Consider the following 23129-nt stretch of genomic DNA (forward strand, 5'->3'; position numbering starts at 1 on the left):
AGACTCTCCACTCTGTTGGGCTTATAGCCTTGTTTCTTTTACCTGCCTATTGTTAAAACCCAAGCTCCCTGTTCTGGAGACCCATAAAACTCCATTAGACAGCCTAAGGGGTAGTTTAAACTTACTTCTCTGTTTCCTTTGATCTTCTTTTCCTCTTTGATTTTAGCTGGGATGTCCCTGTATTCTGTGAGGTGAACTATATATTTAAGATGATTGTTGTTGTATTTTATTCAGCATTTTTAGGTATTTACAGTAAGAGGTTTTCCACATTATCTGGTTTGTCCTACTGGTGGAAATGGGAGTCTACTGTCTGCTTTTTAATTTTGAAGAACTTATTATTCATAAAAGGGTTTTTTTTTTCCTTTTGTTAAACTATTTAAAAATACATATATGAATCCATTCTCTTATTTACAAAATGAGGAAGTTGTATGCAAAATTAAATTCCACTTTTACTTTCCCCTTTCTCTCTTTACTTAAAGCAACCTATTATATTTGGTGTATATCCCCAATGAAATGGCTTTCATAAAAACAAAAACCATTCTTTTATGAATTATATTGCATTCTTAAGGAGATGGCAAAATTGTCTGAGACATTTCTGTTAAAAGATATAGAAAAGCTGCATATTGGCTGGTCAGGACATCTAAGTTATACCTGAGTTCTTTTATAAATGTTGCTGCACTTTTGGGGAGACAATGTTGTGAACAGGTGTGGGATCATTGGTTTACTGCATTGTGATGCTTGCCATTTTTACAGCAAGGCTGATGGATTAATTTATATCACTTTTCGTCACAATAGCTCATAAGAGAAAATGTTTTCTTATAACTATCTTAGGACTGTTGAGTGCTTAGTCATTTACCAAGAGCTTTCCATGCATTCTTTCAGAACAACAACAGCTAGAGATAGGGAAGACATCATTATTCCCATTTTACAACTAAGTAAAGCTGAAACTTAATGACTTGTAGAAAGGTTAGTGACTTTCCTCGGGTTTGTAGGTAGCGGATGGCAAAGGTTTTCTTATATCCTGACATGAGAAATGAGGTATTCTGCCTCAAGTGTTTCTTTGCCATGCTGTCTTCATTAGGGTAAAACTCTGGGTATAAGCTCTCAATATTGGCCAGAAATTCTAGAACCAGTGTTTTCTTGGGAGTTTATTCAAATTTGCTCATTCAAAAAATTTGAGTACCTGCTTTGTTCTAGGCACTGGAGTTACAAATGGGAGCTGAAGTGCAGATTTTAGATTTGATGATTGACATTCTTTCTGCTTTCCTTCTGTAGACTGATAATGGTCTCCAGCTGCCCAAAAAGGTTGTGGATGCCAAGGAAAAGGTAACCATTTCCTATTTCCTCGAGTGGAACTGGATGCCACTAGGAGCTCATATTGGCTAGCAAGTCATGGCCGAATTTGCAAGCTACAAGGATACTGCCTCCAGTCGACACCTGCGGTTTAAGTTACAGAGTTTAAGCCGCCGCCTTGATGAGTTGGAGGAAGCTACAAAAAACCTACAGAAAGCAGAAGATGAGCTCTTGGATCTCCAGGACAAAGTGATTCAGGCGGAAGGCAGCAACTCTAGCATGTTGACTGAGATTGAAGTGCTGCGCCAGAGGGTGCTGAGAATTGAGGGCAAAGATGAAGAAATTAAGAAAGCAGAGGATCTGTGTCAGCTGATGAAGGAGAAACTTGAAGAGGAGGAAAACCTCACCCGAGAACTGAAATCTGAGATTGAGCGGCTTCAGAAACGAATGGCAGAACTGGAGAAGTTAGAGGAGGCTTTTAGCAGGAGTAAGAACGACTGTACTCAGCTTTGTTTGAGCCTGAATGAGGAGAGAAACTTGACCAAGAAAATCTCTTCTGAGCTGGAAGTGCTCAGGATCAAAGTGAAAGAACTGGAATCTTCCGAGGACCGCCTGGATAAAACTGAGCAGAATTTAGTGTCAGAATTAGAAAAGCTGAAATCATTAACTCTGAGCTTTGTTAGTGAGAGAAAATACTTGAATGAAAAGGAGAAAGAAAATGAGAAATTGATAAAAGAGCTCACTCAAAAATTGGAGCAGAACAAAAAAATGAACCGAGATTATACAAGAAATGCTTCCAATCTTCTAGAAAGGAATGATCTACGGATTGAGGATGGCATCTCTTCCACACTGCCATCCAAAGAATCAAGAAGGAAGGGTACTCTGGATTACCTCAAACAGGCAGAGAATGAAACAAGAAACAAATCAGAAAACGAGAAGAACCGAAATCAGGAAGACAACAAAGTAAAAGACCTCACCCAGGAAATTGAGAAACTGAAGTCACAGATCAGACATTTTGAATCTTTGGAAGAAGAGCTTAAGAAAATGAGGGCCAAAAATAATGACCTTCAGGATAATTACCTGAGTGAACAAAATAAAAACAAACTCTTAGCCAGTCAGCTGGAGGAGATAAAGCTACAAATCAAGAAACAGAAAGAGTTAGAAAATGGGGAGGTCGAAGCAGAAGATACTTTCTTGTCCAGCAAAGGTAGGCATGAGAGGACTAAGCTTAGAGGCCATGGGAGTGAGGCCTTCATGACCAAGCATACACCCCGGGAACTGTCCCCTCAGCATAAGCGGGAAAGGCACCGAAACAGGGAGACTGTTCTCAATAATGAAAATTGTTCTCTGAGCAACAGGCAGGTTGCCTCTCCCAGTTTCACCAACAGGAGGGCTGCCAAAGCTTCCAATATTGGGACAGCTATAGATAGTGGGAGTCAGGAGGCAAAGAGAACTGAAGACCGATTTGTATCTGGCTCCTCTCAGAGTGAAGTGAAGAAGTCCAGGGAGCAGCCATCAGTGCTTAGCCGTTATCCCCCAGCAGCCCAAGAGCACAATAAAGTTTGGAAGGGAACTCCCAAGCCAGGCACTGAGAGTGGGTTGAAAGGAAAAGTAGAGAAGACAACACGAACATTTAGTGACTCTACCCATGGATCTGTTTCACTGCCTGGCGGTGGAAATCAAATAACTCAGGCAACAGACTCTGGTAGTTCTAAGGCTGTGGGAGTTTTGGCCTCATCTCGAAGATCCTCCTCAGAAGGTCTCTCAAAGGGTAAAAAGTCTGTCAGTGGCCAGGAGGCTGATAGCAGTTCCCCAGATTCCAAGACTCCTATTTTATCTAAGTATTCTTTTAGTTCCAGAAGCCAAGAGAACATCCTTCAGGGCTTTTCAACTCCAAATAAAGATGGAGTTGATCAACCCATAGCAGTTGTGATGGAAGACAGCAGTCAACATGAAGCCCTGAGGTGTCGAGTCATCAAATCCAGTGGCAGAGAGAAACAAGACTCAGATGATGATTTGGATATAGCATCCCTTGTTACTGCCAAATTGGTAAACACAACTATCACTCCAGAGCCAGAGCCCAAACAGCCACTTAACTCTAGAGAAAAAGCCAAACCCCGAGGGGGCCTTAGAACCTCCCTGTTTGAGAATGATAAAGATACTGGAACAGAAAGTGAATCTGTGAAACCTGTCAGAGCCTCCACCAATGCTGGGGAGTTCCCAGAGGCCAGTGGTGCTGGGGTAAAAAGCCAAAGGCCCTTCAGTCCCAGAGAGGCCTTACGGTCCAGAGCCATCATCAAACCTGTTATCATTGATAAGGATGTGAAAAAAATCATGGGAGGATCTGGAATTGAGGCTGCACTGGAGAAACAGAAATCTACTTCCAAACCAGGGCAAAACAAAGTGACAAGTAGCATTACTATCTACCCCTCAGACAGTAGCAGTCCTCGAGCCACCCCAGGTGAGGCTTTGAGGGAGAGGCACACAACCACCAGCAACATCCAGGTTGGGCCACCAGAGCTCACATCAGTTAGCAACCATGTTAGCACCCCTTTTGAGCTCTCCATTCACAAACATGACATTACCCTGCAGCTCACAGAACCCGAAAGAATGGGAGATGGGCCCCAGAAGAGCAGGCCAGAAACTGTGGTCTCTCGGAGCAGCATTATAATCAAGCCATCAGACCCTGTTGAGAGGAATAGCCAGGCATCCCCAGCGGAGACAATCAGGTGGAAAAGCCGTGGTGCCCCTTCAGAAGTGGGTTCTGCCGATGCCAGGCACGTTACTGTGCGGAATGCCTGGAAGAGTAGGCGAGACTTGAACTCTCTAGAAGACTTCCCAACCCGAATAGGTAAACATGTGGATTATACTAATGCCTATACTCAGAGATCTTCCACAGACTTCTCAGAACTTGAACAGCCCAAGATATATCTTTCTGAGCAGAGCACACAAAGGGTAGGAAATTCAGGGGATGCGCCTGAACTCTCCTCCAGAAGGACCCAAAGTAGCCTCACCGTGTCAGAGGTGCTCACCCGTCGGAATCGGGTAGGAGATGCTGTCACGGCTGCAGCCTGGATCCACTCAGCAGGTCTGGTAAGTCCCATTTCTTTTCCTCTCTCCCTTCCCCTTTCCTTCCATTTTTCCTTTTCCTCCTTTTCTTTCTCCTTTGCTCTCCTCTGCCCTGACCTTTGTGACTCAGGATTACGGGAACTGCAGTTTGGGAAACTCTGAGTAGAACTGTTGAAAAGGTGAATTTGGCCTAAGTTGAAGAAGGAATTTGACAGAAAGCAACCTGACATTCCTAAACTCCTTTCCCAATTTGTTGCCCCCCATTTTGCCTCGATATGTAGGCCACAAAAAAAAACAGATGGCTGCTGTTCTCTTTATTTGCCAGCGTTTCCAAAGGAGCTCCCTTTATGGCTCCCAGAGGAAATCCTGTGTTCTAGTTTGCTAGCTGCCAGAATACAATATACCAGAAACAGAATGGCTTTTAAAGAGGGGAAGTTAATAAATTGCTAGTTTACAGTTCTACGGCCAAGAAAATATCCCAATTACAAGTCTATAGAAATGTCTAATCAAAGGCATCCAGGGAAAGATACCTTGGTTCAAGAAGGCCAGTGAAGTTCAGGGTTTCTCTCTCAAGTGAGAAGGCACATGGTGAACAGTCAGAGTTTCTCTCTCATCTGGAAAGGCACGTGGTGAACACGGTCAGGGTTCCTCTCTCATCTGGAAGGGCCCATGGCGAATACAGCTTCATCTGCTAGCTTCTCCTGGCTTCCTGTTTCATGAAGCTCCCTGGGAGACATTTTCCTTCTTCATTTCCAAGGGTCGCTGGCTGGTAGACTCTGCTTCTCGTGGCTATGTCATTCTGCTCTGCTCTCTCTGAATCTCCTCTTTCTCCAAATGTTTCCTCTTTTATAGGACTCCAGAAACTTATCCAGACCCACCCAAATGGGTAGAGACATGTCGTCACCTAATCCAGCTTAACAACCACTCTTAATTAAATCATATCTCTAGGGAGATGATCTGATTACAGTTTTAAACATACGGTATTGAATAGGGATTATTCTGCCTTTATGAAATGGGATTTTGATTAAAACATGGCTTTTCTAGGTGACATACATCTTTTCAAACCAGCATACCCTGTGAGCACAAGAACCACCTGCGGCTGATGGGAAGCCCATAGTCTACAGAGATGGGAACCAGGCTGCCTCAGTTTAGACAGTAATTCTTTGCAGGCACTGCCATAAGGAATGAAGAGAGCTAGTGTTTACACTGGGTCTACTTTACAAGTTTTATGCCTGATGGGTCATTTATTTGGGGTTTTTTTGCCCATTATATTATCACTCTGAGGGGACTGGCTCAGTATTTATCTACAGGACAGATAAATTCAGATCCGCCTGCCCTACTGAGGGTCAGATGTCAGAACAACACCTGAAGAAGCCCCTGGGGGTATATTTTAGACCTGAAACCTGATGAGAGACATCTTGGATCTAGAAACTTTTCTTTCTTTAAAGAAAACTTTCTTTTCTTTAAAAAGGCAGCTGTGTGTTAATTTGCAAAGCCCTGCAAGTGTTTATACTGTACTTAAAACATTTCTCTACCCAGTGTCATTCAGTCTTTCCAGCAGCCCTGTAGGCAGGTCTTTTCCCCATTTTTCAGATGTGATAACGATGAGAGATGCAAAGTGCCTTACTCAGTGTCACCCAAGTGAATTACTGGAAGAGCTAGGATTTGAATCTAAGATTCCTTTCTCTAAATCCCATGCCTTCCTTACCCTGCCAGCCTCTCTTTCTCACTCATACTTGCATTATTCTTTGATCTACATTTGCTTGGTAGGACCAAGGAGAACATTAAAAAGGGCTCCTGTTCATTAGTGAGCCCTTTTTAATGTCCATTCTACCCAGGGAGCTCCTAGCCATTTGGAGCTCCTAGTCTGTGCTGATTTCCAGGGAACTCTTATATTGGGCTGTACTGAGGCCAAAGCCTATCTTTGCAGTTATGTTGAGGTCTCCCTGGACTTTATCTACCTCTGCCAGTTGGAGAGGACCCACTGGGTTGGGGGATATAGGGTTGCCTTGTTTCTCACTATTCTCCACTTTAACTTTTGTAATTTGTTGGCATAGGAGGAAGGTGAAGACTGCACACTGAGTGTCTACAGGAGACAGCACAACTCTCTGGATCGCCCTGAATTGCCTGCAAAGCAGGGGCTTCCAGAGCCTGGCCGGGTACGGGCTGAGGAAAGGTTACGGCCAGCCAGGCCCTGCGCTGATGAAAACTGAGCCTGCTAGGAGAGGGCTGCTGTCTCCCCTTTGCTCCTGCTTCTCAACTCTTCTACCTTCCTGCTCTACGAAAGATCTAAGGCCAGTTAACTAGGCTAAACAGGCCTGGGCTGGAAGATCATGGCAGAGAGCTAGGCCATGGCTCAGGTCATTTTTACCAAGTGGCCAGAGGGGATCAGAGACTATAAGCTGGACAAAGTCACCTAGGCCCAGCTTTTCCCTGATGCATGAGTCCTTTCTCTTCATCCCTCTCCCTGGTAGTTTGGACCACTCTAGCTTCCCAGTGGGGTAAGATAAAGAAACCTCCTGGATCCCCACCATATAACTACAGCCAAAAGCTCTTCTCTGCTCTTGGTGGGTTGTTTCTGTATCATAGGGAAGCCCCATTTCTGTGTGTTCTGATTTCTTAGCCTCCTCACAGCATCCATTTCACTCCGCCCAAGTACCCATTAAGATTTACCAGCCATCAGCTCCATTTAAGGGACTTCCATTCCTTTCCCCCATGGAATTTTTTTTCTCAGACTTTGAAAGTAGAAGAGATCTGGGTTGCCGCTAAGGAATTCTGGGACTACCCTTTAAGATGAAGCTTCTCTGACGTGGACACCTGTCTGACCATTGTTCCTTGGGGGCAGAACATGCCCAGCTACTCCCGGAGCTCTGCTCACCTTCCAAAGGCACTCAGAAGTGCAGAAGCCTCGTGCATCTCCTTCCCTGGGCACCAATAATGCTGCTGGTATTGCTTCGTCTTTCTCCTGTGGCTGGAGACTTCAGACTGACTTCATTGATTTTTCCTTGGAAATATCTCCAGACTGTGCTGGGACTTGACCCAGCATTTCTGCCTTCTAGGAAGTGCCCAGCAAGGGGGAAACCTGATAGGAAGAAGTGATTTCCCTTTAGTCACTCTGCAAAGCAATAGATCCATGAAAGACATGGACTGAGAATATTCCCTCCTGTTCCTCTTCGTTCATCCCCCATAGAGGAGGTGTTGCACTTTATCAAGCTGATGCATTCCTATAGAAGTGGGCCCAAGATTTCTGCAAGTCAACTATCATGATGATGCTCTCACTGGGGGAAAAGTGATATGCATTCCCATTGAGGGTCCTACGTTTATACAACTCAAAATGCAGCAAACCTTTTAGGAAGCTTCATAAATAAAAAATTGATTAGTTTCCATATTATACCAATTATATGGGGAAATAAAAAAAACTATATTCTTTGCAGAGCTTTTTTCTATAGCATTCAGTCTCAATTCAAAGCACGCTCTCCTCTTCAAAGGCTACCTTTATGAAGCAGGTGGTATTGCATTCCTAATAGAAGAGAGCATTAGACTAGGAGTCAGGAAACCAGGATTTTCTTCATGGCTTTGCTATTTCCTTAGCATGTGACCTTGGGCAAGTCATTTTCCTCTTGGGGATTACGTTTCCCCATCTATACAATGAGTTCTTAGAAATGGATGATCTTTAAGGGTCCTCAGTACTCTGGCATTCTAAGATTCTGTGTCTACCATCTCACTTTTGGGAGATTATCCACATGGGTGGTTTTTGCCTTCAGGTTTTTTGTTTTTGTTTTTTTCCCCCTGGGCCTTATTCTTTTCAGTTTTCCCATGTTTAATCTCATGGAGATCATGAAATGAGAGAAGCTCCCTGGACCTCAGTTTTCCAGTCTCTAAAAAGATGGGGTTGAATTAGATGATGTCATTGCCCTTTGTGACACAGCAAGTGTCTCCTGGCTTTCATTCAGGGAGGGTGCGTCCCATAACACAAGGCTGTGTATCTCCTGTTCTGTGCCTCTTGTGATTTTCCTTGCAAGAGGTAGACTTCTTGAGTCTTCTCTGCCTCTAGTCAGTGTGGAGAACCAGCGTACATAAGCCTTCTGCATCAGACTCATCACTCCTGGAGGAGGCTTGGGAAGCACCTAACCTTACTTTCAGGGACAGGAATGTCTTGCTCAGACTTCCATTTTTTTGAGTTTTGCCAATCTAAGAGCATTGTCATGTGGCTTGCCTTTTACTCGGATGCTCAGATGGTTTTGGGATTTCTTCCTGCTGCTTCTCTTGGGTCACTGCCAGATTTAGGAAGCTTGGGGCTGCAACCCCCCCCCTTACTTGTTGCTGCCATTCTCCTTCATTAACAGGCAATCCTGAGAATCCAATGGAAACTGACCTTTGTGGTGTTGAGGATATAGGAAACATCTGTGGCTCTTCTCTGCCGGTGGAAACAAGGGTGCCAAGCCATGCCCAAAAGGATCTCGCTAATAAATTCTTGTCTTTGGGCCTTGGAGCCCAGGTGCTGTAGTTCCTGGTGCCAAAGTCTGAATCTTTTCATATTTCAGCAGCACTGATATCTGCCACTATCCATGATGCTCTGTAGAAGAGGGACAGCTGTGGTGCCCTGTTGCTGGGGCTGCCATCTTGATATCTGAGTGCAATAGGTTTTGACTGTAACAGTCATTTCAGGAAAATATTTTGTTTCCTCAATCTGCACACTTGCTGGAATTGCTGTACAAAAGATTTTATCTTAAAATGTTCCCAGCATTGCAGAAAGTACCATTTTGTAACAGCAAGTTAAGGCTGGAGGAGGCTTAATTCCTCTGGGCTTCAAATGGCTGACAAGGCTGACTCTCAGATTTTGAAGTTACAGTTAGAAGACATGTTTCTGAAAAGCAATGAAGATGTGACTGACCCAGGCTTCACCATTAAGGGCCTTGGAGGAAACCTCCAAGAGAGGCAAGATGTGGTAGTTGAATAGTTTTGTAGTCAAGCCAAGTATTCCCACTTGTCCCAACCACCAAACCCACTTTCATGACAAACGTCTTCTGCAGCCTGGCCCTGACTCATCTGAAGGGCAGATAGAGGGTTGTGGGAGGGTTCCTAGTGAGATGAAGGACGTGGCACTAGAGAACTGCTTGGTTAGAGGAAGTGGAGCTGGTCTCTTCCATCTGCTGCTGCATTCCTTACCACCTTGATACTAAGAAAACCACCAGAGAAAGCTGTAAGGGTGTTGGACGAAGCAGCTGTGGCTCTTTGAGTGGTGATGAGACAGTTAAAATGTGGGTTAAAGGGATTTGTGGTGACGTCTAGGACTCTTGGCTGCAGGCAAGCTTGCACATAAATCCTCCTCCTCTCATGGAGTGTGTGTGTGTGTGTGTGTGTGTGTTTGTGTGTTTGTGTGTGTGTGGAGGGGGAATCTTAATTGTTCTTGGACTTGTCCTGGGGTGAGTTTAGTTCTTTATATTTAGTGGATCAGTGCCAAGTGCTACCATTTCCCATTAAAGGAATAAGGACCCAGGGACCGGGTCCCTGGCTGCCTTTGTTGGGGTGGGTTTTTTAAATTTTATTTTTTTGTTACCCCAACAGACTGCTTTGGAAGAGCTGCTTTTAGGGATTATCCTTTCCAACACCCTGGGTGGGGAACAGGGATCTCCTCCAAGCCTCACAACTAAGATCATAGGAAAGGGGCCCTATTTTCCTGCTGCTTCACAGCTCAGAAACATGTACTGAATGGAATGTATTTTTAAGAGAATAAAGTCTATTTTTTTGTATTTTAAAGATTGGGGTGGGGGTGGGGCCTAGGGAGGTAGCCCTCAAACTTACTGCATTATAGGACCCCCTTTGCTGGGGGCATTAGTCTCTGTCAGTCCATACCTGCTTGCTCAGGTAGGTGCTCTGGTCTCATCCTTGCCTCCTGGAGTCCAGGTGCAGCAGCTTCTACATTCCTGCTCCAAGCATGGGACCAAGGAGGTCAGACCCTATCCCTGAAAACCAGGGGAAAGCCAGGGGCAGGGACTCAGGGCCCCTTGGGTGCATGTGTATAGTTGAAGCTGCCTGTCTGCATGTATCCTCTGGCTTTAATGCTGTTTGGCTCTGCAGCACAATATGTAACCAATAAAGCTCTCCAGTTTCCACTGCCTATGATTCAGTGCTGCCGTTTTTGTTGATGTCTTCTGTGTATATGTTTCCTCTACATTAAAGCAGCTAGTTAAATACCCAGTAATTACTGATGGTATAAGGAAGGACTGGAAATGTACCTGAAGCTTGGAAAAGGACATTCAAGACCCACATATCTAAGTTAGAATCAAATAGCAGATATTTGTTTGCTGCAATTTTCAGGCCTGTCTGCCTCTCCCTGCCCCCCTCCCCCCCAAAAAAAATTGCCTCTCAAGGTGTCTATGCCACCTGTTTAAAAAACATAAGTACTTGCCACTGGATCAGATACACTAACCTCCCTGAGGTAACACAGTTAATAGCAGAGCTATGATTCAAATGTTGATCACAGTCCAAAGTCCACACAGTTTCTACTGCATGTAATTCTTAGTTTTTATGTCAGTTATACCACTTGCCCTGATCTAGTGTGCAAATTCCTCCCATCATTCCAAGCCCCTCCGTTTTCATTTTTCTGTCAGACCAGTAATGTCCCTAAGAATTTCTTTATTCTTCTTAAGAATAAAACCTCATTTAGACTAATTACAGGGAAAAATCGACTAACGAATAAAATCTAGTTTCCAGAAGCCTTTCCATAGGAACATTACTTAAGAATTTATAGTATACTTGATCATCTGAGGGCATATAAAACAGATTAATTTGGGGGGTGAGGTGTTTTGCCTTAGGTGCTTACTCTAATGTAGAGAACCCTCAAGTGGAGAGTACCTAATGGAGGTTGGACTGAAACCCTGGACCTTTTCCTAAAAACAACTAAATATCAAAGAATTTGCTTTTTTTCTAGATCATACAGGAAAAGTGGTCATTCCCTTGATTCCCATCCAGAGGGAGGAAACTGACCTACCAAAGTCACTTGTTAGCTATAAATGTAAATGAATTAAATATAGTTCTGTGTCTTCTACAAAGAATGCTTGTCTTTTGACTGGGAAGTTTCAGAGATTCTTTTTGGACCCAAAATGGTTTGCTTTGGAAAGCAGATAGTTTGGGGAGTCCTTGTCTTACCTGGCCTAACCCAACATGGAAGCAGAGATGACTGGTCAGGGGGAAATGGGCAGCAAGTTCATTTATAATTATGGTGTGACACACATACCAGGCTGCCCCTGACTTGTGTTTACACTGTTAGTCTACCAAAATAATAAAACTGCCTTTCTCAAGTATTCTGGTTTAGTTAAGTTATATGGTCAAACCATACAAAAGAAATAGGGCCCCCTCCAATAATTTTAACCTTACTTTCCTGACTTAATTTCCCTCTAACATCTCTGGCTCATCAGATTCTCTTTACAGAATTCATAGTCATAGATTTCAGAACCAGAAGGAACCTCTGAGTTGCTCTGAGGAGTCCTAGAACTCATACTTAGAGGGGCGGGAAGGAAGGGAAGATGGGATGGTCCACGTCAAGAGAGTCAACTGCCAGAACAGCTCTCTCTACCTTGTTCATTATGTTGAGATTTGGAGTAAGAATGGTAGGGATTAAAAAATTGAAATCCCTTGCTAAGAAGATTTTTAACACAGGTATCTAGTGTATTCTCCTTTCTAAAACATGGAGGACATACCATAGAGAAAACATATCCATCCAAGATCATACACTGGTGCCAGAACTCAGGTCAGCTTTCCATGTAGATTTCTTTGCAAAAATACTTGGTGGAGGAAGGTATACATATAAACACAAAAAATAGTTTTAGAAACAAAGCAGAAAGGAAAATAGTTGTCAGTCTTATTTCTACATCAACATAAACATGGTCAGTCATACTAAAGTATGGTTAACTGGCTCACTGGCCAGGGGATTTTCAGTGAAGGTAGGTGCCAAAGGTCTCATGTTATCCTTTCCTCTAACAGGTGGAACTAAGCTATTTCATCAACTCTTTTGTCACGGCAGTATGTCTCAGCCGTCAGGCTACTCAGTACTCAAGATCAGAGTACTAGGAAAGCCACCATATTACATAAGGGACTTTGGCAAAGAAACCAACAATGCTACAGGTTCTTCTTGAACCAAGGAATACTAACACTCAAAATAACTGAATGGGCTTGTGAACTAGGCTATTTAGATGAGTGACACCCAGGTCAACTGACATTGAAGTAACTGCTGCTTTAGGGCCTTTGATAACAATTTTTCAATGAGTAGCAATTCTTGTTACTTGTATGTACACAGCAAGGGTAATATAATTCTTGGATGTCAAAGACACTCCCACACCTAGACCGAAGAGAGCTAGGTGTGCATTACTTTTGCCCACCACGTCTCTAAGGATGAGACCAGGAACTACTTGGCCATAATACACTAGAACCTGTGAACACCACCCTACCTGGTAAAAACTTTCCAGATGTGATTAAACGGATTTTGAGATGGGGGGATAATCCTGGATTATCCAAGTAGGCCCTAAAAGTTATCATAGGTGTCCTTATAAAAGGAATGCAGAGGAAGATTTGACTATTGAGAAGGAGATGATGTGATGGTAGAAGCAGAATTGGAATAGTGCACTTTGAAGATGGAGGAAGGGGCTGTAAGTCAAGGAATACAGGAAGACATTAGAAGCTGAAAAAGGCAAGGAAATGGCTTCTCCCTTCAGAGTCTCCATAAGGAACACAGCCCTATAGACCAACTTATTCTTAATACTTCTGGCCTTCCAATCTGTAAGGTAATAGATTTCTGTTAAGTCACTACATTTGTTATGGCAACAATAGGAAACTAACATACCAGCTAAGTTTCCTAAATCTTAAGGCTTGACCTTCCTCTTATGTAACACTTTGCAAAAACTATTACGCCAATATCTTCAACAAAAGTGGCAAGTTAACAGGAAGGGAATCTGGGGGATAAAAGTAGAGCCGTCTGCCAGAAGTCCAAGCTTTAAGTCTTGCTTTATCTTGGAAAACTCACCCAAAGTGTGCCAACACTGGCTTTGTACCCCACACCACCATACAATCTCAGTATGGAAGTCTAGGCTGATCCCATGGTGGGTGAGCAGACCAGGAAGCCCACAGCTTCTTAAAATGGTCCTTAAAACAAAAACATATCTCACTTCTGCAGACTTACTCAGCCCTATCTTATGACCTGACCAAACAATTTCTCTCCTTTCTATAAACATTCTCCTTATTTAAACATGAAGAACATACATGTTTTGCTATTCTCATAGGGGAAAAACCTGGCATTTTCAAAAGAATAATACCCCTGTCTAGTTTAGAACTCCAACCCAAAGGGGAAACCAAAGACAGGACTGATTTTATATCAAGTTTTATTCCCAAAATATAAAAAAACAACCACACACCGAGACTAAGATGTTAACTTCACAGCGCTTGCTTGCCTCAGTCTTTATGAAGAGTGCAGAATTCCAAACTAATGGACAAGTTCCTCCTTATGCCCTGAGTCATTCAAAGGAGGCAACCTCCTTGGCCACAAGACCAAAAAGAGCTGTGGCAGCTGATCACAAGATCCACATGCCAAGATGAGTTTCGCGGTTGAATCTAGTATTCCTAGAAGAGCTTTGCTTACTGTAGCAAAAGATGCATACATTGGCCTCTTCCTTTAGAATGCATCTGCGTTACATGCTTGGAGACTGCTGTGCAGGGACACCTGGTGTGGCCTGGCGAGGCAGGGTATACATGGCCCCCAAGAACTGGTCTGCAATCCTTCCTGCTTCTCGCAATCCACTCAGCAAAGCACCATGGACTGTGGCTGGGTAGTTACGGATTGTATGTTCTCCGGCAAAGAAGAGCCGTGGAATTGGCTATTTCAGGGAAAAAAATAAGAGAAAATCAGTATATGGCAAATACACCTTTAATGTTGTATTTGAATTGTCAAATTCCTGTTGCCCTTTGAAGGCTGACCTCCAATCGCTAATCCATCATTCTATCAAAAAGTCTTCTCGTATCTCCCTAATCAGTAAACATTTCCTAGAGTTGACACAAGTAGAGAGAAGACAATTAATCACAGCCCCAGCCTCAGTTTTAGGGTAGATCTTGTACATATCAGTTTAACTCTGGGGGACACCCAGATCTACAGCTTCCTCTGCCTCATATGGTCTCTAATGGGAGGGCTCCTGAATTCAGAAATACTTTTGCCTCTGAGCTCAGAGCAGGCCATAGTAAACCGTAAGTTTTCCTCTCTGGAACAGTGTATGGACATAGTCTGGATAAGGCCCTGAGGTTATTTCTCTGGGGCATGGTCTGGAGGCCTCTAGTGCTTAGGCCCCTGCAATGAACCATAAGAAAATGAGGTGCAATTTAAATTTTCTGTTTAAGGGAAAAAAACAATTGCCAATAACTTCATTGTAGTCTGCCTTGATTTACAAAGCCAAAATGTGAGAAACCTGACAAATATTTTTACCTGCTACTCTATTCTTGGCTATCTGAAAGAGTCCAGGGATAGTAAGATTAGAATCTTAAAAAGAAATCAGTAGAATCGTTTTAACTCTGAGTTCCCATGATACAAGTCTCTCCCAAAATAAACCCGGGTACAGATCACCAGTTTCTCACCTGTGGGGCACCTGGAATTGAGGGGCCAGGAGTAATTGGCTGAGCCATTAAATCATAGTCATTTCCAGATGATCCTGCAGCTACATAGGAATAGGAGCCCCGGGCCCAAGGATCAGCACGCCAGCGAGACACCACAGTCTCCTTGGGCTAACGATTAAGAACAAGCAAAAAGTTACGACAGGATACCACGGCAATCTAGTCATCTATGAAAGGTGGGAAAGCTGTGATAAATATGGGTATGCATGAAAGAGACAGGCAGAAGATGAGGATTAGCTAGGTGATGAATACTGCTGCTTTAAAGTACACTGAAACAAAACACCTTCAGACAACAAGCCTCCATGTTGCCTTCTTGTCTGAATCTAGAGATCTACACTGGACTTAACTTTATTCCCTTATAAATTTACATGAAGCCTTAATGTGCACTTCTCACAGGAATCATAAGGAGCTATAAGTATTTTAAAGGGACTAAAGGATAGAAGCAAGTACCAAGAGATTCTCTTAGACTTTCCTAAAGTATTCACTGGCCACTTTGTCTAAAAGATAGGAAGTGGCATGACTCCACAAGCAGAGACAAGGAAAAGAGAAATGCTAGTGGTTAACAGCCTTGAGATCCTCACCAAGTCCATGTACTGGGGGAGCTTTTCTAAAACCCACACTTAGAGCATGAACTCCAAATCTTAATTTCTCATTCCTGCCTGCAATTATACTGACCAAGAACCCATGATGCATGTTAAGAGAACATGTCAAACCCTGATTTAAATCTGAACCCCAGATCTGTGCCTGCCCCATCCACCTACTTACCTGGGGCACTGCACTGCTACCAAAAATCCCTTTCAGAATGGCCAAGCATCGGCCAACAATCACATCATCGCTTATGTTTTCCATGATGCCAGCAGCTTCTCCCGCCACTAGTGCCAATAGTATTGGAGCTATGAAAACAGAAAGGACAATCCAGGGTTTCTACAGGCTTTTGTCAAGAACCTCCTTGTAATGCCCCACATAATTCTTGGATGCCCTGAAATCTTATTACACGCTTAAGGAATGTTTCTAAAACAGCAAATCAATATTTATCCTCCGAAATGAGCTAGCTGGTAGATGATAGATGATAGAAGAAAAGTGTGACTCACAGGCACTACAATGCTTATAACCGCAGAATACAGCAATCCTGAAGATATCATTCCATCCTTGCTAACTAGAGAACGCTAACAAGAATGCAGAGAATTCTTGGCCCTGACTACCTCATAGAGGTTATATGCCTTCTAAAGATTCCAGGTTCTTTCAAGCCCATCACAACCTTTATTCACCCATTCAGCAAGTATTTATTCAGTGGACTTATATGATACACACAGTACTAGATGCTGGGGATATAAAAGCTAAAATCTAGACTATATATGTATGTACATTTATAAATTGACAAAACTATGAAGAAAAACTCAAGATAAGCAAAGAATACAGGGATTTTTGAGGTGGGGTATGTGTGTGAGTGTGTGTGTGTGTGTGTGTGTGTGTGTGTGTGTGTGTGTGTTCTGGAGGCCTGTCTAAAAAAGCAACAATTAGGTCAAGACCTGGAGGCTGAGTACAAACAAGCCAGATGGAAGAGGAAGAGACACAAGCAGCAGCAGCATCCCAGGCCAAGGCCACAGTAGAAAACAGCACAGCCCTGAAGTAGAAAACAACACAGTACATTCCAAAATTCCTGGATTTGAGAGCAGACAAGGGTGCCTGGAGCCCAGAGAGCAAGGGGGCAGAATGGATAATGACAAAACTGAAGAAGTAGAGAAGGGATTAGATTATGAGGGGTCTTATCAACAGCCATGATAAGGAGTTTGACCTTTTCCTTAATTCAATGGAAAGCCATCAAAAGACAGAAGCAGGATATCAGTAGTGACTAATGGCTACAGTCCAGGTAAGAGGTGACAGGCTTGGCCTGGAGGTAGGCAATGGAAAAGCAGTAAACAGACTTGAGAAATATTTTGGGGCTGGCATTGACAGGACTTGATGATGGCCTGAATAGGGACAGGGAAGGGGCCCTCGTCCATTAATTAGAAAAAAATGTGCCCAGAAAACAAAGTACCTCCTTTGTGGAGTTACAGGCCCTGGAAGTGTGAATGACATTTTAATAAAAGGCAGTAAGGGACTTCTGGGAAGATGGCAGAATGGAATAGGCTGAGTTCACCCCTGCTCCATAGAACAATTAGAGAAGTGACAGAAAAATGACTGAGATAGCAGTTCCAGGGTATGAGTGATGAGAGAAGGACTACTACATTAAATAGGGAAAACCTGGATGAAAAAATGGAGAAGTTATGATTGAGAGGATGAGGTGACTTTATCCACACCTGGGGTAGGCTGTAATTCTCAGGTCAGAGCAGGAGCCGAAGGAGGCCCATGCTCCTGCATTCCCACTGCTGTATCAAGATTGACAGATCTTACCTCACAGCTCCACAGCTGGGAGCTCCTGTGGGGAACCTGGAAGTCAGCAAACTTGGTACACCTATGCACAGCAACCTTGCAAAACACAGTGCTTACCCAAACCCTGAGGAAGGCTGCTGTGGGTGCCTCATGAGACTGGGGGACCCTCCCCTGGGAAGAGGTGGGGACACAGAGCTGAGCTGATCTGACAACTGGCGATGAAAGAGACTCCCTGGATACCACTGCTTCTATCCTTTTGCCATGAGGGCCCAGAGCGTTCACAGTGTGCACAGACAGACAGGTGAGGACATGGGAGCAAGCTGTGCCACACTGCCAGGAATACCCAGACTAGCTGTAGGCAAGGTAGTTGAAATATTCAGTCCCACAGCCCAGATGCCATTCCACATGGGAGCCTGGGGACCACCAGACCCATTGTGTCCCTGGCCAGATTCTCGGCCAAGGTGCACACTGCCCAACCCCTCCTCGCTATGTGGAACATGACATTCAGGGATGAAAGTCTCCCTCACAACATGGGACATAATTCTTAGGGATGAGCCTGGCTCTGGCACGGTAGGATCAATAATGCCTTCTGGACTAAAAGAAGGAAAAGAAAGGTAACAAAACAACTTATAAGTAGCAAAGAGAGTTCAAATAGAGTTGAAAGGCTAATCTTATGTTAAGCTTCAACTAGATATCGCTAATTGCCATGGTTTACCAAACCCCAACCAACATCATGCCTATTAACCCCAAAGAACACCTAGGGCTCTAACTGAGATTCTATAAAAAGTTTCATGCTCTAAAGTTTACTTCTTGAAACCCATTCCTCCAGAGGTTTCCTAGGCTAGGTAAGCCCCGAAACCCAGAGGGGCCAGCCTCTCCAAGAACACCCATTTCCCTTTCCCATATTACTAATACCCCCTTCCAACATAAAAAAGTTAGAATGAGCATATTTGGGCTTAAAGGAGAAGAAGGAGTCATAATAGAGAGGACAGGAATGGTAACCCATACCAAACTATGAAATCTGTTCCAAAGCTGTGTGTTGGAGTACACTTTGAAAATTACTGCTCTTTCTTTTCTTTTGTTTTTATATATATATGTTATATTTCACAATAAAAACATTAAATTAAAAAAAAAATACTAGCAAAGTCCCTTGAGGGACTAGAGAAAAATAGGGAACTATTAAACTTTCCCACCTGGGAAATCAATGATACTCTCAAATATTAGGGACTCTCAAGTTAATAGGTCAAGCTTGCTCTTTTGAACCATATTTCTGTAACAGAGAAGCTAAGCCTACCTATGATAACACCTAAGAGTTACTTCCAAAGAACCTCTTTTGTTGCTCAGATGCGGCCCCCTCTCTTTCTAAGCCCAACTCTGCAAGGAAAATCATTATCCTCTCCCCTATGTGGGACATGAGCTCCAATGAAGTAAGTTTCCCTGGTAACATGGGACATGACTCTCAGAGATGAGCCTAGTCCTGGTACCATGGAATCGACAATGCCTACCTGACCAAAAGGAGGAAAAGAAATGTAACAAAATAAGGTATCAGTGGCTAAGAGATTTCAAAAAGAGTCAAGAGGGTATTCTGGAAGTTACTCTTAAGCAAGCTTCAGTAAGATATTGCTAATTGCCAAGGTACACCAAGCCTCAACCAACAGTATTCCTGTAAACCCTAAAGAATACCCAGAGTTCTATCTGAGACTCTAAAAGTTTCATGCACTAAGATTACTTTCCAGAAACTTATAACCTCCAGATGGTTTCTAGACCAGATAAGCCCTGACACCTAGAGTTACCAGTCTCTCCAAGAGCATCAACCAGTTGCATCCCTGACCCTATTACACTGACACCAATTTCCAATATGAATTAGTTAGAATGGCCACTGCCCAGATATCCCTAAACAATGGGAGAACAATCAAAGGAGAAAGAGTTGTATCTGAAGAGACAGGATGAATATGACTACGAAATCATCATATTGATATTTCTTTTAGTTTCCAGTATCTTATAGCAGCTAGAAGGAAACACCTGAAATGCTGGAACTGCAACCTATAACCATTCTTTGACATTTGTTCTAAAACTAATTGTTAAACTGTACTTTGAAATTTATCACTTTTTTGTATATATGTTGTATTTCACAATGAAAAATGTTAGAAACAGGGTGGGTCACGGTGGCTCAGCACGCAGAGTTCTCCTCTGCCATGCCAGAGAGCCGGGTTCTATTCCCAGTACCTGCCCATGTCCCACCCCTCAAAAAAAGTTAAAAACAAACAATCAAATGGCAGTGAGGAGTGATGGAAGGAACTGGGGGGAGGTAGTTAAGATGGCTAATCAATGTGTCTGCACTGTCAAGTCTTGATGCTAATGCAACAGCAGAATGTCAATTAAACCTTTTACTGTCTTATACTATTTTTTGGAATGCTGTAAAATATAAATATTTTCTTTACCACAAAATTTTTAGAAATTTCTGAAATTTATAAAAATTGTAATTTTAGTCCAATTACAGAAAAAAATAATTAGAAACAGAAAGTAGGAGAATGATAAATACATTCTAAGGGAAGTGATCAAAGATTCAGGTGCAAGTCAGATACAAAAGTTTGAGAAACTGTCCCTCCTGGCTGAGTTTCGTCTTTTTGTATATTCTTTTTGCATGCTCTTTAGTGTCCTGCATTTCCATTCTGTCACTCCACTTACGGCTCTGTTCTGGGACCGCCTACCTACTTTACTGTATGTCCCATTAGGTTGTGAGCTACTTGAAGGCAGGCCCTTTTTTTACTTTTTCATATCCCCAGCACCTAGAAAGGATTCCAACAATTGCTGGTTGAGTGAATGGAAAGAAAAATCAAGGCATATATATATGGGAAAATCCAGAATATTTCCTATTCTTTTCTTTCTATAAAGATATGAAAAAGGCTAAAAATAGAAAGCAATTACCTTTATACAGGTTCCAGAAGAGGAAGAGCTCGCCCCTGCTGGCCGTAGTGCTACCAACATGCCCAAACAAATTGACACTTGGATCCCAGAACACTCGGTCAAAACACAACACCACCTACCATTAGGAAGAGCATGTGAATTGGGTGACAGGGCTCAAACAATATGGCATTAAGATAGTTGTGCCTCAAAGGAAGTACTTTCTTCCTCAAACTTTACTGAAGGTCCCTTCTAAACTACTTTCAACATAACCCCAGAAATTCCTACCCAGGAATTAGTACACCTGGGTTTCAGAAGTGACCCCATAAGTCCTCATGGACATGGTATATATAATTGGATATACATGATTAGGCTCTGAAGGGAATGAATTGACAGGCCTCAGTTCAGATATTACAGACACTTGAGAGTACAGCAAAATGTATAAAGACCAAAACCCCTCTTTTCTATGAGTGGAGGACAGTTAAGATTGGTATTCGTGCAGCCGACACAGAGAGAGAAGTACCTGGGGCAATTACCTTGTTAAGGTTGCCAAATCCCATCCTCTGGACTGCAGATGTTTTCCACTCAGGAAGAGGTGGCACAAACTGAACAGCTGGGGGCTGCTGCTTCAAAACACCCAGAGGAAGGGTACAGAGAACTGCATCACATTTGTAGATAAAGGTTTGACTTGTGGAGCGAGTATTTACAGCTATCACTTCACATCCTAGAGAGGTTGGAGGAAAAAGACTTCATCAGTGATGAGGATGATAAGGGTATCCAACATTTAGGGCACAAGAAATAGAACATAGAATCTCATTTAATCCTCACTACAAATCTAGGAAATAAGTTCCAATACCTTCATTTTATAAAACGAAACAGAAGCAGAGATGAGATACCTAAGGTTACACAGGTAATATGTACCAGGATTCAAACTCTAATTGTCAGCTCCAAGTCCTTGATTCAGCATACTGTCCTACCTTGTAGAATGCACTGGGGGTCTTCTGGACTAATGAAAAGAGCTCACCGTTTACCAAAGTTAAGAAAATTTAGACCAAAATTTAAAAATAAGCTCAACCGTCATTTGGACATTTTCATGGCCTTAGAACTGTAAGTTGTAACTTAATAAATCCTCTCTATATAAGCCAATCCATTTCTGGTATATTCCATTCAAGCCACATTAACAAACCAGGACAGACACATTGGTCAGGTGTGAGGCACATCCAAGTGAAAACCTCTTGTGAGAGGCTGGAAATAGGAAAGAAAACCAGGGGCTAAAGATGTCAAATTGACAAATTGCCACAGTATACCAAGCCCCAATCAACAGTATTCCTGAAAACCTTAAAGAATATCCCAGGCTCTATCTAAGACTGTATAAAAGTTTTACCTACTAAATATATTTTTTCAGAAACTTAAAGCCTCCAGATGGCTCCTATGCCAGATAAGCCCTGAAACCCAGAGGTATCAGTTAATGAAGTGAAAATGGTCATTGCCCAGATATCCCTGAAGATTGAGAGAATGATCAAATGAGAGGGAGGAATTGTAATTAAGAAGTTAGGATTTAAAAAATGATTATGACTACTGACTCATTATATAGAGATTTTTATTTAGTTTCTACTGAATTAGAATAGTCAGAAGGAACTAACTGAAATTGTTGAACCCCAGTAGCCTTGATCTTTGATAATGACTCAATAACTAAATAGCTTTCATCTTATAACCATGTGATTGTAAAAACTTTGAGGCTGACACCCCCTTTGTCTAGTTTATGGTCATTTAAGTAATAGACATGCATGAAAAATTAATAATAACAATAGGGTGAGAATATAGGGGAAAAAACCCTTACATAAATGATGGACAATAGTTAGTACTACTACTTTAACAATCTTTCATCAACTGTAACAAATGTAATTACTGTTAAAAAAAAACGAACAGTAGAATTACCAAAAAAAAAAAGTGCTATCATCAACTGTAACAAATTTTCCTCACCAATGCAAGTGCTGGTGGTGGAGCCGTACATGGGAATCCTGTATTTCATGCCCGATGGTTCTGAAACCCACAACTTCTCTAATAAAATTTTTTTTAAAAAGGCACAAAATGTCTATCCCAACAGAACCAATACCTCTTCACTGTGATTATCTGCTGGCTAAGCAGCAAGAGAAGGATGATACTAGAAGACAGCAATACAAATCTAAGGTATGCAGCCTATACCTGCTAACTTGGCTAATCCTTAAGAATGCACCAGGATGCTTATTAGAATACAAATGAGCTCAAAGCTGGGCACAAAAGGGCACTGAAAACATGTTAATGTTATTTTTCTTCATTTGTATCTGATATTTTCCTTCAATGAATGCACACTATTTTTATAATTTGAAAAATAGCTTAAAATAAGTATAAGAGCTCAGTGTATTACCATCTTTCTCTGGCTGCAGAACAAAGGAAAATGATAACGGAAACTATCCTGTTCTTCACCAGCCTGCAAAAAGCTATTTAAAAGCTGTAGATTTTCGTAACACCATGATCCAAAAGTTGCCTTTGGAAAACTGTTTCAGGGTTTGTAAAAAACAATTTGTGATGATCTCTGCAACTCTAGGAAAGGGAGGCGCCCTGGAGGGTAAGTCTGATTCTCCATTTCTCAAGTCCGGGCACATGAGGACCCTCAGAGAAGACTTTCTTGAGAAGTTTTAAGACTCTATCAGCTCCAAAAGTGAGTGGATAACAGGTTCTCTGCACTCCACAGTAAATGCACCCTAAAACCTGCAATAAAAACAAGAACCAAAGCCATAGAAATCACAGGGCAGTTTAGTCTGTGAAGTCAATATAAGCAGGACTGCTCACAGAGC

General features: G+C 42.5%; 2 protein-coding genes across 6 annotated transcripts in view; one reads left to right on the forward strand and one right to left on the reverse strand.

Annotated features, from left to right (window-relative positions):
- Positions 1-10483, forward strand: part of LUZP1 (leucine zipper protein 1) — a 140832-nt gene extending 130349 nt beyond the window's left edge. For all 3 annotated transcript variants that reach the window (XM_077150897.1, XM_077150898.1, XM_077150899.1), the window contains 2 exons: positions 1276-4386; positions 6420-10483. In XM_077150897.1, coding sequence (XP_077007012.1) covers positions 1393-4386; positions 6420-6575 — 3150 coding nt within the window. In that variant the 5' untranslated portion in view covers positions 1276-1392 and the 3' untranslated portion in view covers positions 6576-10483. The remainder of the gene's footprint in view (positions 1-1275; positions 4387-6419) is intronic.
- A 3239-nt stretch (positions 10484-13722) lies between these two features.
- KDM1A (lysine demethylase 1A) overlaps positions 13723-23129 on the reverse strand; it is an 89843-nt gene continuing 80436 nt past the window's right edge. For all 3 annotated transcript variants that reach the window (XM_077150901.1, XM_077150900.1, XM_077150903.1), the window contains 5 exons: positions 20829-21016; positions 20317-20431; positions 15781-15908; positions 14980-15126; positions 13723-14231 (listed from right to left, as the gene is read on the reverse strand). In XM_077150901.1, coding sequence (XP_077007016.1) covers positions 14046-14231; positions 14980-15126; positions 15781-15908; positions 20317-20431; positions 20829-21016 — 764 coding nt within the window. In that variant the 3' untranslated portion in view covers positions 13723-14045. The remainder of the gene's footprint in view (positions 14232-14979; positions 15127-15780; positions 15909-20316; positions 20432-20828; positions 21017-23129) is intronic.

The sequence above is a fragment of the Tamandua tetradactyla genome, chromosome 2, assembly GCF_023851605.1.
Source record: "Tamandua tetradactyla isolate mTamTet1 chromosome 2, mTamTet1.pri, whole genome shotgun sequence".
Classification (NCBI taxonomy): Eukaryota; Metazoa; Chordata; class Mammalia; order Pilosa; family Myrmecophagidae; genus Tamandua; species Tamandua tetradactyla.